The sequence below is a fragment of the Plutella xylostella genome, chromosome 17, assembly GCF_932276165.1.
Source record: "Plutella xylostella chromosome 17, ilPluXylo3.1, whole genome shotgun sequence".
Classification (NCBI taxonomy): Eukaryota; Metazoa; Arthropoda; class Insecta; order Lepidoptera; family Plutellidae; genus Plutella; species Plutella xylostella.
The window spans coordinates 3,367,611-3,385,121 of NC_063997.1; the positions used below are offsets into that span (position 1 = coordinate 3,367,611).

The 17,511-nt window shown below is 40.2% G+C and overlaps 1 protein-coding gene across 1 annotated transcript in view; it reads left to right on the forward strand.

The window, feature by feature from the left end:
- LOC105384860 (solute carrier family 23 member 2) overlaps positions 1 to 17,511 on the forward strand; it is a 37,679-nt gene that overhangs the window by 8,765 nt on the left and 11,403 nt on the right. The window contains exons 8-12 of the mRNA XM_048626770.1: positions 7,431 to 7,551; positions 10,900 to 11,041; positions 11,594 to 11,707; positions 12,125 to 12,264; positions 14,200 to 14,347. Coding sequence (XP_048482727.1) covers positions 7,431 to 7,551; positions 10,900 to 11,041; positions 11,594 to 11,707; positions 12,125 to 12,264; positions 14,200 to 14,347 — 665 coding nt within the window. The remainder of the gene's footprint in view (positions 1 to 7,430; positions 7,552 to 10,899; positions 11,042 to 11,593; positions 11,708 to 12,124; positions 12,265 to 14,199; positions 14,348 to 17,511) is intronic.

Here is a 17,511-nt window from a genome sequence, read left to right on the forward strand (position 1 = left end):
GGACACTCGGCCATTCATGGCAGACTTTCAGACCACGTGATACTGGAATTCTATTGCAGCTTAGTCCACTTTCCCCAACAGTAAACCATCCCCACTCCCCTGTACACACACTGGTCACTCGAGCCAACACAAACATGGAAGGCTTTAATTAAGTGACTTTCAAAGCTCGTCTGTGCTATATCAAAGCGCCATTACGTAGGTACTAAATAAACTCCACCTGCCATGTTTTTAAATTTACTGCATTTTCAACTGTAAGTCTGAGCAAATAAGTTTCAGGGGAAACAATGGTGAAATTAAAAATTATGTCATTTTTCCGATCCGAGGTGTAAAGAGGCAATTGATAATATAATTTTGTTATTTTACATTTCCTCTTGGGCTTGCGTTTGAAATTTGAATAAAAGTAATTATATTTTTTAAATATAGCATGAGCCCCCAGGGCTGTCAATTCGGTACATTGTAATTGTCGTAATTTTTGTTCGTTATTTAAATAAGGAACACCAGCAGTTAACACAATAGACATAATAGTAAATTTTACATAATATAAGTAAATATACCCCCTTATTCATAAAAAAAGTTAGTGGACGCTTTAGCTATTGAACTGTTCTGGAGGGACAAAACAGTTCAATAGCTAAAGCGTTCACTAATTTTTTTTATGAATAAGGGGGTTAGTTTTGAAGAAAAACTTACTTTATTTACCAGAAATAAGAATCTGTCAATCAAACGTCATGCTATATTTTACTACTTCTTGTTGTTTGCCTCTATGTACTTTGAAAGTACTATGTAGAGGCAACCTATAGGTATAAGTATATCACCATTTTGTTGATTACTTTTTGTCAGCCTTTTTGTACATTACGTTGTTATTGCCGTATTTTTTTTCTGTTTGATATTGAGTATTAACGTTACATATTTAATTAGGTCAAAGTACCTATAAAATTTCTGAAATACTTACCTACCTTAGTAGAACACTGAAAATTTTACTTTTATAATATGTAGTGAAAAACAAAACCGATTAATTTATACAAAACAACTGTTCTGTCGGCAGATAGTCGGAAAATCATTTTATATTCGTTTCACAAAATCATTTTATTTGTTTCACGTGCAGTAAATTGGATTGAATGTTAAAGGTTTACTAACGAGGTGGAACAGACGCGGGGAATGATGAAAACATTAAATTCCCATTTAATTGTAGATATTTATTTCGTTGGTTTGCTGTAGACGGATGAAATACGATAATTACTTACCTACAATACTACCTCTTATTAATAATGTAAATTTTTCACAAAATCTAACCACTTTATCATATGTAAGTACTGCTAATTAAATTCTGATTATAAACTCACGAGCAATGAAACAGTTCCACTTACAAGATGACAATATCAAATGACCCATTTAAAAAATAATCATTTTCTTTGAATTTTATCATAATACAGGGTGTTGCAAAAAGGGTATACTAAGCCGAAACCAGCATGTGCAGCATGTTATATGTAAGCCCGAAACTGATATCAGAATTTCAATATCCGTGAAAAAAATTCATTTTCCATAGAAACTTAGTTGTTCACATGATTTTTTTAAGTGACTGCATATCCTTTGTAGTTTGTTATATTTACTTAAAAATGTTTACTCAGTTACATTGTTTAAAATTGAAGAAAAGTAAAATAGGTACATTTAATTACACTGAGCGTAGACGCTCCCGTCGATTAGGGAGATACGAGTAAAGGACCCTTTTGTTGAAGATAACATTTAGAAGGAAAGAGAGCTACTTGTAAAATGAACATGCAGATTGATTAGTTCTCCTCTTGTGGCGGCGCCACTGTCTTCAGAGCGGATCATTATTCTTAAACGAATTCATTCCATGTGTCCAGAGAACCTATTATATTACAGGGTACCTATTATAGTTCGCTTAATGCAGCAAACAGCCTGCTAAAAGATATATACAGTCGTAATAACAAATACCTAGGTGTAGGTCTTTTCATTTATCTTAGTCACTTAGTCAGCCATGCAGCGGACTAAGAGTAAAATGAAAAGACCTAGACTTAGGTATTTGTGAACTACACTACACCACACTGCGCTTTGGTATAGACGTGCGCAAGTCTGAAGGTTTTTGAATAAGTAATATTTTCAGCCTGTTGTGGGATAGCTTTAAAAAGCCAGAGGCGTAAAAGCTTCAATCAGTGTTTATCGAATTTCCCTTTTTCATTCGTTCCCATCGAGTTTTATTTTTGCTGTATCGCCTCCAAAAAGCGATGTACGAATTTAATACCCTTTTCATTTTATGATCCCCAATTTTCTTGAATCTTTTCTAAAATGTGGTCAGCCTGTACTTAAGTTCGTCGTCTTCACCCCAGCCACTAAACTGACGGTTTTGCGGCTCAATTCTCAAGATACAATTTAGTTCTGCTGATAACATCGCGAGCTCTCCGTCTGAGATTTTGAGTCAACTTCGGTTCGCAACATGGAAACTAATTGAGTTGCTCTTAATGTCGCTTGACACAAAAAAATTACATACAATACACAAACTACTGCCTGCTGAATGCCTGAAAGGCCAGTGAGAAAGTCAGAAGTACCTCGCGAGCGCAAGCGAGCCATTCATTTTTCGCTGTATTTTTGTTTGTACTCACGTGATAGGTCTCGAGCCGTATCGCCGTTTTGGAATGAGAACAATGTTGTTGTTATGGTACACCTTCAGAATGTGTATATTTGTTGCTTCACAGCACGTGGAATTAAGTATACATATTTAAATTCCTTAATTGAAAAGGATTAATTGGTACATGCAAGTAATTGAACCCACAGCCGTGCCTTAGGATGAGGCCTTATCCATTTCGCCACCACGTCCGAAAATTGTATCGTCAAAGTATTTTACAGCTTAATTCGTGGGTGGAAAGGTGTATATTGCGATCGATACAGCGACTTGTTGCAGGGTGGTGACCCCGTTGCCACGGCGACGGCTCAGCTCCAGGAGGGTTACTCTATACTGACGAAAAACGAACGAACGAGAGCTGTCGTGCAACCGGCACGTTTAATACAACGAGATAGAGTCGTGACTCGCACAGCAGCGGTACGAAACTTGGTTTTCCGTTATATAGAGAGCGCTACGAAGCTTCATTTTTCGTCATATAAAGTGACCCCCAGCTACCAGGACCTCACGGGAATCAGGAGGTTGCCGCCCCATTTGTTACAGGGAAATTGAAGGAAAATTAGTAGCGAAATGATTACCTTTACTCAAGTACGCCCTTGTGTATTTTTTATTATTGTTTTCCTTGTTTACAGCTCCGTTTTAAGGGTTCACCTGATCCGGAGGGTAGGGTTGCAAAATATTTCCTTTTTCTCATAGACAAGTCTTTTTCTGTACATCAAGTGGTATATTAACTTCTTTAATTACTTATAATACTATAAGAGAAGCATAATGAATATAAGATCTGTAGAATCCTATAGAAAACCCTGAGTGAGATATTTATAAACATTCAGTAAATTGAATCTATCCCTGCATCCTTACTAACAAGGAGATAATGATAGTTATCCTACGGCAAAAATATGAAAGACGACGTAGACGTAGCGGACAAAATTGCCTCCACACTTCATTAACTACATACCTCCTGTTTTCCCGGTAGTTCCTTCCTACGCAACAAGTATTATTATTAGTAGAGGGGTTCCAAGACATGATTAAATAAAGCCTTGTTATTTCATAGCTCAACCGGTTTCATCAACTTTATGTTATGAAAGTGTACATCTTTTTCCTGGTGGCTGAAAAAAACAAACAGTATTTTACTTGGATGTTGGATGCCGAATAGAGTTGGTACAATATAAAAATCAATACAGCCTTGCAGTGGGGGCAGGTAAATGAACTTTGTGCAAATTGCGAACTAGCCGGGCACTGTTAGTACTGTTACAGTTTTATAAAGATTTATGTTGCAATATTCGGCCAGGAGAACTTAAATCCAAGAAGCTTTGATTGTAAATAGCTAGTGAGTACTTTTCTAAAATGGCACCTGCGAAACTTACACCCAGTTTCTACCTGAACCTTAGAGTATGACCTGAACGAAGTTAAGTTCTGCCACATAATAATAAATATGGTTCTGCACAACAATAAATAAGTCAGCAAATTACAGCAGTGCCTTTCTGTCAATTTAAGTTCTGATTAATCTGTAGCTGTCAAAAGGAATCGGTGGGAAATCGTGGGTCATACTATTTTAACTATATTTTATAAGCACGGTATACTGACTGACAGCGGTACAAAAGTAAAAGTAACCAATATAGACTCCTCAGAGTCCGGCTTTGATAGTTTTTTACTGGAAACTACTAAAGTTACAGTTTCCTTCCTGCAAAATGGATGGAGGCTGACGTATCAAAGAGGATCGGATGCAGCCTGCCGTAACATAACGTCAACGGCAGAATTTTATGAACAGTCAATTTCCTGAAGGCATATCAAATTATCAATGTACCTGCTGGCATAGATGTATGTATCTTGTTACTTGCTAGCTAATAAAGACTGTGGATAAGGCTACTTGGAAAAGGCAAAATTTACTGCAAGGAAAGATTGTTGGCTGAAAGAAAAGGAACACTACACTCTATTTCAAAACCAATGATATTGGTGACGCTTGGGGGACGTTTTGAGTTTGACAGTTCTAGGCTGTCCCCTTGGATGTGCGGGGTGAGGCGCGGGTGAAATGTATCAAAAACGCGCGACGCCATTGGTGCGCGCTATGCCGCTATTGGTCTATTGTGACAAAGATACAAAGATGCGTTCCAAAACCATTCTCTCTCTCTCTCTCTCAGCCTTCCGTAGTCCACTGTTGGACATAGGCCTCTCCTAACGATCGCCACCCCAAACGGTCACCCGCCATCTGCATCCAGCGGCTTCCCGCTACCTTCCGCAGATCATCAGACCAACGGGTTGGGGGGCGACCGACACGCCGTTTGCCGACACGGGGTCTCCACTCCAGAACCTTTCTACTCCAGCGGTCGTCGGCTCTGCGGGCTACGTGGCCAGCCCATTGCCACTTCAGCGTGCTAATCCTTTTGGCTATGTCGGTAACTTTAGTTCTCCTGCGGATTTCTTCATTACGAATCCTATCTCGCAGGGACACGCCTAACATAGCCCTTTCCATAGCACGCTGAGCAACTCTGAGCTTGTGGATAAGCCCTTTGGTGAAGCACCACGTCTCGGCTCCGTAAGTCATCACTGGCAACACGCACTGATTGAAAACTTTTGTTTTCAGACACTGAGGTATGTTTTCAGTGAAGATGTGTCGTAATTTCCCGAACGCTGCCCATCCGAGTTGGATTCTACGAGCTACCTCTTTATCGAAGTTGGATTTTCCTAATCGGATCACTTGTCCTAGGTAGGGATACTGATCAACAACTTCGATGGTGACACCTCCTACAGTTACGGGCGATGATGAAACATGTTCGTTCGACATGACCTTTGTCTTGTCCATGTTCATTTTCAGCCCAACTTGTTTAGAGGCATCATTGAGGTCTGTGAGCATTTCGCCTAACTCCTCCAGCGTTTCCGCCATAATAACTATGTCATCAGCAAATCGTAGATGAGAGATATATTCGCCATTGACGTTAATGCCCAGTCTTTTCCACTCTACAAGCTTAAAAACATCTTCCAGTGCACAGGTGAACAGTTTCGGAGAAATAACATCTCCCTGTCTCACGCCCCTTTGCAACTGGATCAGTTTTGTGCTATGTTCGTGTAATCGAACTGACATTGTGGCAGCATTGTACATACATCTCAACACCTCGATATAGCGATAGTCTATATGGCACCGCTGAAGGGATTGAAGCATCGCCCAGAGCTCAATAGAATCAAAGGCTTTCTCATAGTCCACAAACGCTAGACATAAAGGTAGATTATACTCCTCGGTCTTCTGTATAACCTGCCGAAGCGTGTGTATGTGATCTATGGTACTATAGCCTTTTCGGAACCCGGCTTGTTCGGGTGGCTGGAAGTCGTCGAGTCTTTGCTCGAGACGATTCGTAATAACTCTCGAAAACAGCTTGTACACATGGCTCAGAAGTGCAATGGGTCTATAATTCTTCAATAGGGCTTTGTTGCCTTTCTTGAAGAACAAAGTCACTACACTTCTGCTCCATGCCTCCGGGCTTGTGCCTTCGAGTATGACGGAATTAAACAGCCTCCGAAGTGCTATTAAAATCGGTCTACCGCCGGCTTTCAGAAGTTCTGTCGTTATTCCATCATCTCCCGGAGCTTTGTTGTTTTTTAGCTGTTTGAGAGCTATACTAATCTCGTCTAGACTGACGTCCGGAATATCTTCGGTATAGTGTCGGGTGAGTGGCGCTCGGCTGTCGTGAGCACCGCTGGTAATAGGGTTTTGTGTTGTGGTGTATAACTGTCCGTAGAATCTCTCAATTTCTCCCAGAATTTCGGGCACTGATGAAACGGTGTTGCCAGTGTCGGTCTTCAGTTGGGTCAACAGAGTCTGCCGAACAGATCGATCTCTAGCAAAGACTTTGGAGCCCTTGTTTTGCTCTATTGCGTCTTGAATGCGCTTGCAATTGTAGCGTCTCATATCGCAACGTCTTGCTTTGGCGATCTGTCTGTTTAGACGTCTGTATTCGACCATATCAACTGAAGACTGCAACCTCATTTCTCTCCGTTCTCTTATGAGACTCAGAGTCCCATCTGAGAGTTTTTGAGGTCCTCGGTTGGTTCGGGACGAAAAATATTTCGATCCTACCTCTCGGACAGTTTCCACAAACCTATTATTTAAATCGTCAACTGTAACGCAATTCTCTAAACATATCAGGCGGTCGCAAAGCTCAGACTGAAAGCTTTCGGGATCCTGGATTTGAGCAGGAGTAGGACGGAGCGTGGACTTCATTAGACGGGAGCGTTCTATTTTGCAGTTTATATTCAAAGTGCCTCTTACGAGTCGGTGATCGCTGCCGGTCTTAACCCTACTGATCAGTGAGACATCATTGAATATGTGCTTCTTATCCGTCAATATGAAGTCGATCTCGTTTTTAGTCTTCCCATCGGGGCTAATCCACGTCCACTTCCTTTGTGGCTTCTTCTTGTAGAAGGAGTTCATCATATAGAGGCCCTCCTTCTCCAAGAAGTCAGCCAGCATTTGCCCACGATGGTTCCTGACTCCATATCCATGTGACCCCACTTTCGTCTCGCCGCCTTCTTGTTTTCCGAGTTTCGCGTTAAAGTCTCCCATCACCACCGTGAAATGAGTAGTGAACTTACGCAGGGCAGACGATACGTCTTCATACGCAAGTTCGACCTCATCATCGGTGTGCTTAGATGTGGGTGCGTAAACCTGTATGACCTTCATTGAGTATCGTTTAGATATTCTCAGGATGAGGTACGCAACCCTGAAACCATTATCATTCGATAATAAATAGAATATGGCCGACATTTTGCACTCTGGTAATGATAACGTCTATTCCCTTCACAGCACCTTCACCCTGCTGACGATATTCTCCCAGTGCATGGGCGGGGTTACCGTGCCCACTCTCTCCTGGAAGCGAGGCAAGGGGTGCTCCATCACCTGGTTCCCACTCTTCAAGCTGTTCCCTGTAAGTATTATTTTTCTGGGTTTGCATGACAAGATCCTCCCCGATGCCGAGTAGCAGAAAGGGACTTTAAGGTAATTTCGGGAATACATCTATGTCTGTCTCTTCCTTTCCTACTGTGTATTGTGTATATACTCAAAGCAAGGCAGAAATACAGGTTGAGTCTTTCGTAGGTGCATATCAGCAAGTATGTTACAGGGCTCTTCATACTGAACAACTTTTGTTATAATGACCTTGGGATACTGCAGCGCTGCTGCGGCGCTGCAGTCGCGCATCTTTTAAATTACAAAATTTATATGGATTTTGACAGCAGCGCGGCTGCAACGCTGCAGCAGCGCTGCAGCCGCGCGACACTTAGCGACTAATTTGAAGGCGCCCTTATGTATACACGTTCAATGCATCAAGGGTTACTTGGTAAGTGATATTTATCCGTCGCCGTCTAGTACTCGTATTAGTGACGCCACAGAATTAGTTATTTACTATTATATTATTAACATCAGTTAGGTTAGACGCTAAGATTTTTCTGATGAACGTGTGACCTTACGACGCCGACGAGAGACCATACCTCCAATTTGGCATAGCCGCTATTTAAATCTATGGTATTTCTTTACTGATCATTATTACTAAGACAACATTTGCCATTTAAGTTAAACTGTTAAAAGGAAGTATAATCTTCAATCTACAAACTACAGGTGCTAATTAGGATGTCATTTTATCCAAACAATCTAAGTTACGCAAACAATCCTTAAATAGAACATGTGCAAGCATTACTTAGTATCATGTTAAACTAAACTCACGCTACTAGGACAACAGATGACATAGCAGGTTGCTTGTTATACAAAGTTTCAAATAACAACGCGTTGGTCCCTGCCCTACTCAGTTTGTTTGTGAGTGGTCCTCGGGGGAGTTAGTTGGCGCAGGTTGGCCCACATAGGGACATAATCACATAAGACAGATGCGACCGTATAAGTTTTACTTTACTTTGTTGTTGGGAAAGCTTCAGGAAGAGAATACAAAGAAAGTAAAACGTTTATTCAGTGTCGTGCACACGTAAAGATGATTTTACTATCGGACGTAAAATAGTTGATATGTATTTATTTGACAAAATATGCAAGGTTTTCAGCGCCTAGTTGGCGTAGTACGGAAAGACACACGTCAAACTTACAAGTCCATTTTTTTGTTGGGGGCTAACACAGGCTAACACCTAGGTACTTAGGTATATATATAAAAATATTAGGCGAGTGACGGGACAGGGAAAATATACCGTGAAAGAACCTTTCTATGTTTTATTGGTTTAGTTAGAAGATTGAGCCATTTTCTGCCTTACTGAGGTTGACATAGGGCAATTCCTACAAATGGCGAGGTAAGTCAATAACAGTGAGCGCAGGATAAGATGAGGAAACGACATGTTTGTTTACCTGAGACCAGTCCGAGGTCACACACAAATTGTTGACCCAATCAATTATTATGTACGAGACGTGAAATTGTCTTGCTTAGGTATTAGGAGACCTATATCTAACAGTGTGGTGTCCTGACCTGAAGTAAAAATCGTTGAGAAATATTTTATTTATCTAGATATTTATTTAATACTTTTACACAAAGAACACAAAGTTTGTTTTAAAACATTATTCCGTTGGATTACTGAACCCATTTGTACTACAGAGATGACTTTTTGTGTTCACAATCGGAACATATTTAGGGTCAGTTTTACCAAACGCTAAATGTATTTAAAATTGTATTTAAGTCAAATTTTGAATACATTTTGTACCAACTGACACACGTTTGACAGGCTACTATACCTCATTCGGGGAAACGACGTAGTACTAAGAATATACGAAAGCATATGATTGGTCAAAGATAAGACGCTAAGGCGCGTTTACACTGTAGGTCATAATTAGTCTGTCGTTGCTCTCTGTACCGTTCGGACGTCTCCCGTGTATCCTCTCGCTCTCACCCTCGTCAAAAACGGACCACAACTTTGAAAATTTTAATGAATCATTTATTATAAATGTAAATGATAGGAGTGATGAGTCGTCAGTAAGAGATTAATAAAAAATATTATTATGAACATACACAATTTTATTTCCTACTCCATACTTTAATTCAGAAGTGTAGACACGGCTTTACAATTTTAGGTAATCACGTGGCCAAATGGGCGTGGCTAACTCATTTGTCATCTTTGTCTTTTGTATGGAAATGTGGGACAAAGAGGGCGCTTTGCTACGTCGTTTCCCCGAATGAGATATAAATACGTTTAGCGTTTGGCGAAATTCCACCTTAGCCGAACAATTCGCCGGCTCCAGAATCAATAGGTCGTAAAGCGTTAATCCCGGATTTGTGCTGAATCATTGTTCGTGACGCTCGGCTTTTCAGCGCGATTAACAGATTTCATCCGCAAATTGGAAAATGTTTCCGTAAAGCTGCGTACAGACCGGGCCAACAAACGGCCAACGAACGCCCAACGATGGATATTTATCATCCTAATCCTAACTAATATTATAAATGCGAAAGTAACTGTGTCTGTCTGTCTGTCTGTTACTCTTTCACGCCAAAACTACTGAACGGATTTGAATTAAATTTGGTATACATACGTTCTAGACCCTGGGAAAGAACATAGGCTACTTTTTATCCCGGAATTCCCACGGGAAAACTTTTTAAGGCGAAGCGAAGCGCGCGGGAACAGCTAGTACATAATACAGGGCAGATTGCAGCAACGAAGGTCAACGAAACCCGTTCGTTGGTGTTCGTTTGGCCGGTCTGTTCGCAGCTTAAAGCGAATTCACACGCCTATCTACCACGGGGAGATAAAAGGCAGCTTTGTAAGCGTGTGGCTGTTTATTGAAAGATGCAAGCAAATAAATAGGTTATTTATATGAGTTACCGTACCACATAACAGGGAAACTTCCAGTGTACCTATACCTAATATTATATGAATTTGCACCATGCCTCACTAGGATGCCCTAGCGACGACGCCAACGACGTATAACGGTTAGTAATGAAATGCAACGGTGTGGTAATGTCGTGAAGCATAGCGTTGTCGCCATCACAAGTAAGGAGTTATATTGAAGTACAACGGTGTGCGCTGCGTACCATACATGTCAATACTACTTAACTGCTTGAATACCGTCGGTCGTCGCCATGTCGTCCTAGAGAGGCAGGTCCCTTATGGCCTGTTTCACAATGTCTGGGTAATGGCTACCTGTGGTATTAAAGACATGCTATCACCGTCTAAAACATAAAATATCAGAGAATGACAGCATGTCCTTTATCCAACAGGTAGCCATTATCCAGAAATTGTGAAACAAGACCCTTTAGTCCACGGAAATAACATAACTCCATTTACCTCCACAGGTGCTGCTGACAATAATGATAATGTGGGGCATCTGTGGCATCCTGACGCTGACCGGGACCCTGGCTCCGGGCCACCCAGCCCGGACGGACCTCAAGCTACGCATCATTGAGGACGCGCCCTGGTTCCGGATACCTTACCCTGGTACGAGCCTCCTCTTCTTAGCCTATTGGTGACAATCACTAAAGCTGAACTAAGGTCTGTTTGTTATATCTCAGGACTCAGATACTAAATTTCTGAACGGTTCGATTGTCCCGTTATTAAGTAACGTATCGTTCTATTGCCGTGACAATCGCCTGAATGGTTCATCAACAACAGACATTAGGATTTTTCACCGCCAGAATTTGCCAGTCAAATTAGGGTCAGTAGCTATGTAACTCCCAAGGGTTTGCCGAATGTTAATAAGAAACAACAGGTCACTTAAAGCGGCTGATTTCGTGTAATGCAGAAAGTGCGATATTTTATGTCGCCCTTGTTCGCAAGGTGGTAGCATTGAAAGAGTAAGTCAAGGAGCTACATCTGTGCATGTTAAGCTCATAGCATACAGAGTAACCAGAATAGTTATTGAAGAAAAAACTGTAAGGATCTTATTCAATGCCTTGTTTTGAGAATAGAAGGGTATTAACTACGAGTACATAATATGTGTCTCGAAATCTTGAGTTCAAACATCTACATCATCATTATCCCTTCACCCAGGACAATGGGGCATGCCGACGGTGAGCGTGGCGGGCGTGCTGGGCATGCTGGCCGGGGTCATCGCCTGCACCGTGGAGTCCATCAGCTACTACCCGACCACGGCTAGGATGTGTGGTGAGTCCCACGTGATGTATGATAAGCTGACTTTTAAATTCTGCCCAACTTCCTGAAGGATATTGAACTATCAGCTGACTACTTACGCCACTACCGCTGCATTAAGATTATGTTTCTAAGTATTTCCCAGATAATCTATAACAGTAGGTTTGCCCATCCTTTCCTATTCAATATCTTCCGGCTACCCGTATACTGCTATCGGTCCAATGCCAGTTACTAATATCATGAATCAACACGCGATACCAATTCGTCAAATTGACATATTGTCTCAACCAAACAGTAGCGGATTCTTCGGCATTTACTCTGACCCGATACGCCTTCAGCTTGCAGTCCATCTTCAATTACTTACTAACGTTATTAGCTATTAAGACCTTGCAGTCTTCATCTTCAGTAGCTGACCCTATTTCTCGCCCCCAGCGGCGCCCCCGCCCCCACTGCACGCCATCAACCGGGGCCTCGGCACGGAGGGGCTCGGCACCGTGCTGGCCGGCCTCTGGGGCTCCGGCAACGGGACCAACACCTTCGGAGAGAATGTTGGCGCTATTGGGGTTACTAAGGTGAGTTGAGGAAAGTTGGGCCCACTGGGACGGTTTGTTAAGTTAAGTAATTACGTAAAGCTATTAATTATAAAGGAAAAAGTTCCAGTTACATAATGGAACGTCAATGGCAAGTGGAAATTTTTCATTGCTCGTGAGTGTATTAACTGCAAAAGCCCTTGAAAAAGTGTTTGTGATTAATAAAATTTGTTTTCTAGGTAAAGCGACTACAATTATCATTTAACTATCACATTCATCATTTGCATGACCATGTATCGTATCTTAGGTATTCTTTGCATAAAATAGCAATGATTACTTTCGGTAAACTGTTATTAAGTAGTTCTAGTTAGTCAGTTACATTTTGTTTGGTACCTAGTTTGCTATCTTTTCGTACTTTGTACATAGATACAGTTTATTTATAAAATATGCTTATTTATAAAAGTTTAACCTAATTAGCTTAAGAGGGAGACTAGAAAATGAAGTAAAGCTGCAGCCTCAGTGGACTAAACCCTTAATGCATGAGGATTAGGCCAAGCGCCCGGAACAGGATTAAATAAGAATATATTAAAATTAAACAACTAGGAAAAACTTCACTGTAAATTTTCGTAACGCTTTGCTTATTACAGTTCAGTTCTTCAGTTCAGTTCTTTATTCAGTAAACAATTAACTTATTGTATTTGAATTTAACATTAAAAATAACCTAAATATCTATCATTTTTAAATATGTCTCATATACCTACCTGCTTGTGTATATTAAGTTTATATTTATACTTAAATAAAAAAAATTAAATCAAGAAATCAACATAAATATTCATTGAAGAGCATCCTAATAGCTAGACCCTTCAGAAACTAGAAGAACTGCTGAGCTGTAGACGATTAGACATAAACATTTTGGTTACAATTACAATAGACCATTTATAAGAAATAATGTTTTTTACATAAGAACACTGAAATATTTTTACGCAATTACTGTAAAAACGTTAAGTACAATGTTAAAGATTCATTTGTTTTCTTTTACTCAACTTCGTCATTTGAGTGTGTTTGTAATGAACACGATCCTACATCCCAACAATTCCGACTCCTGTACATCATAGCAAACCTTCATACCACCAACTACCCACCCCCTCATACACCTCATACAGGTGGGCTACCAAGCGCTCATGGTGGTGCAGGAAGTGGGGGGAACCTTGCGCGTTATTCATCATCATACCGCAGCAAGGTAGGATCCCAACGCGGTGGGCAAGCTTTTCATCATCCCACCGTCTTATCGTATCTGCTACTGTCTGACCCCCTTGAGGCGACTGAATGGCGTAGTGGTTAGTGACCCTGACTACTAAGCCGAAGGTCCCGGGTTCGATTCCCGGCTGGGGCAGATATTTGTTTAAACACAGATATTTGTTCTCGGGTCTTGGGTGTTGATATTTATATTAAGTATCTATCTATATATGTATTTGTGTAGATATATCAGCTGTCCGACACCCATAACACAGGTTCTACCTAGCTTGGGGTCGGATGGCCGTGTGTGAGATGTCCCCACATATTTAGCAAAACCTTTAGCAAACCCTTCTATCCCCTCACAGGTGGGCTCCCGGCGCGTGGTGCAGTGGGCGGCAGGCCTTATGGTGCTGCAGGGCGTGGTGGGCAAGCTGGGCGGCGTGTTCATCATCATACCGCAACCTAAGACGATAGTCTTATCGTGTCTGTTAATGACCTCCTTATACCCCCTCACAGCTGACCAACCTCCCGGCGCTCATGGTACTGGCTCGCTGTTCTACCACAGCCCACCGTCTTATCATATCTTTTAGTTTGTAACGCCCCCTCTAACCCCTCCAGGTGGGCTCCCGGCGCGTGGTGCAGTGGGCTACCAGGCGCTCATGACACTGCAGGCGCGCTGTTCTACCGCAGTCTAATATGTTATCGTATCTGCTACTGTCTAACCCCCTCTATCCCCTCCAGGTAGGCTCCCGGCGCGTGGTGCAGTGGGCAGCGGGCCTCATGGTGCTGCAGGGCGTGGTGGGCAAGCTGGGCGCCGTGTTCATCATCATCCCGCAGCCGATCGTCGGCGGACTGTTCTGTGTCATGTTCGGCATGATATCTGCTTTTGGTGAGATTGGGTTACGTTGCATACTAAACTTACTCAACCAATATTTAATGAGCAAATTTTTTTGGAGTACTTTCGACTTTTTTTTTCGTCCCCTTTGTGTTGAGCTACGTTCCATAATTCCATCATATCGCCAATGATGTACAAAATAAAAAATAATGACGAAGCTGCGACAATGCAGCGCAACGAACTGATAAGGCCTAGCACTTGGCGCATGAAAGTTGTAGCTGCCTAAATTTTCGGGTGAATTTACTGACTCCGAGACGCTCACTAATAAAATTGTAATAGCAACACTGTAAAACCACTGCTTCAGACTAAAAATAATGTTTGTATCTTCTGAGAAACACGGATTTCACCCAAGGGCGTACCCAGGTAGGGGCAGGGGGGGGCAGCTGCCCCCCCCTAGAAGATAAAATAAACGTAAATTTCCCTGCCAAGTCGGAATTAAAAACGTGTTATCTACTCTTACCTACCTACCTATTTTGTTTTGTATCTTAATCAAACTAATTAAGGTCAACTGGGGTTACGTTGTATTTTTAGATCACTAAAAGTTTTCGGAATAATGGGAGCAAAGGTATGAAAAATTTAATGTAAAAGTGACTTTAAGAAACTAACGACTATTGAACAACTATTTCTTAACAAATTTAAAGCATTGATTTCTTTGCTGGAATCTTATAAAAGTTTCTTATTTAGTGTCTTAAAAAAATCGTGATTGAACGCATTTTCCAGGTTTGAGGCAAATGTGTTTTTAGTATGTAACTATTCAATAGGTAAGCTTTCCGTGAAATAATTCCAGACCAGCAGAGGGTTCACCATTTAGCTGAATGTGACATAGATAGGACCTTGTGTGGCGGTCAAGTTGGTCCTCGCCTGCGATACTTTCCATTAACATTGGGGCTTGTTTTCATCTTTTTAGCGTGCAGTCAGGTTTTTTGTTTGTTTATAATTATATTTTTTTATTTGTAACTTTTTAGTTGTTTTTATTTTATGAAATTGTATGTTAGTAGTCACGTTTTAGTTTATTAACATTTTTTATTTCAATAATTTTGATTTTGTGATTTAAATACTACCATATGCATATTTTTGTAATGTGCTAATCAAGCCCTTTCATTTGATACCCCACACAGCATAGTTGGAAAAATATTATTTTTTCTATCATCACTTTATGTCCTCTAGAGGGCGCTTCATACATTTTAATATAACGTCACATAGCCTATAACTATCGCGCAATTAATACGCTTCTAACGATACCTCATACATCAAAATCTATCAAGCCGTTTAGGCTACAGGAGGGAACAAAGAAACAGACATACATACATACAAACATACAATCGAAAAACATTGCCCTCCTCCTTCGGCAGTCGGGTAAAAAATAAGAGACGTTATCCAGTTAATTTTTTTGTGCAATAGTATGGCAGTTAATTTAGCCAAAAGAAACTATTGACGAATTCACAGATGATTTGGGTATTTCTTAAAAAAACCAAAAAAAATTTATTTTTTTTAAACTTTTTTTTTATTTTTTTTTATTAATGTTATTGGAAAGTGTATTGAAAATAATGAATTTTAATATCTTCAATCAAGCTTAACACGCTTTGCAAGGGGTAGAAAATGAGGTGTGAAAGTATGGTTGTGACAAATTAAATTCCTTGTTTAAAATTCGACTTTATGACAGATGGCGTGAATCTCATTTTCAATATTCCAAATCAAAGTTTTCACAGAAATAAAATTAAAGTTTGTGCCTTCAGAATAACTATATTTTTTATTTTTTTGGTAGTTAAGTCACATCCATGTTTGACATGGATGTGACATGTTAAAAAATGTCACGACCATGGCCTCAGAAAGCTATGGCTGTGACTGCCATGGTTGTGACATTTTCGCACCGTGCCTGACATTATTTTAAAATTCGTCATTATTTTTGCAATTTGTTACTTTTATCTGTAAGTACATTGTTTAAGTTATAAATTACGAAAAACAAACTGACAATACAGTTGAGCTTACCTTATATAACTTGAACACGGTCTGGACAGGTTAAGAGTGTTAATTTATAAAAAAAAAAACATAAAAATTATTATTAATTTACACTCCACCATTCATGCCGGCCAAGAAAGGGTAGGTCATACAGTGTTGATATAGCAGAAAAATATATAGTTATAGCAGATACGTGTCGCAAACTTCTACCCTTTTTTCAAGTGTAAATATTTCGAGCCACGGCTGTGACAAAAAAACATCAGACAAAGTTTACGAAAGGTTTTGGTTTAAACTTACTTAGCTAAACAACATGAAATATATGTATTGTGATAAGTTAATTGCATATAAAATGATTATATAATGATTTTTTGTCTGAAAAAGCACCAATTAATTCCAGAAAAATATTTTGTTGAGTAATTCGGTGAGCGGACATCGCACGGCTGTGACATTTTGGGGGGGATATTGATATCTATAATACAAGGCTTATGTATTTTAATTTATAATTAACTTGCCTGTATGATAAAAAATATGATTTAGTTTTTTAATTCATACCTAACAACTATGAGTGCTTCCAGCTAACCGATTCTTACGTAAGACAGTATTTTTTATAAGAATAAGAAATACCCATTTAGTAGAAATCAGGAAAATGCGTCTAATTTTCATGGACGCATTTACTCCATGATAAATCCTAATAACATTTTATGAAAAAATATCTACCTATGTACTCCTGTAAAGTGAGTTAGAATGTAGATTTAACAGTGGTGAATGACAGTTGTGAATAAAATAAAGTAACATCCATACATCCTCTCATTTATATTCTTGAGAAAAATAATAAGATTGGATCAAATACGGGTATTAAACTTAGATATCAATTAAAATATGTGCATGGCAAAACCCATACTCTTCAATAAGTTTAGTGTTCATAAATAGTAAAAATCCTTATCGAGCTGGTTTCAGTGATCGTAACTGATCACTGAGGTTAACACATGTTACGGTCAGCCTTGGATGGATGACCGATTTCAAATGGTTATTTTCTGGACGCTTCCGTGCTTTGGATGGCACGTTAAGCCGTGGGTCCCGGTTGCTGCTTCGGCAGCAGTTGTTAAGCCTAGTCAGAGGCCTTCGGGCAGTTTAAAAAAATCTGACAGTCGGGTTGTACACTTACACTTACCCGACAACTTTAGTGCATTGTACTCAAT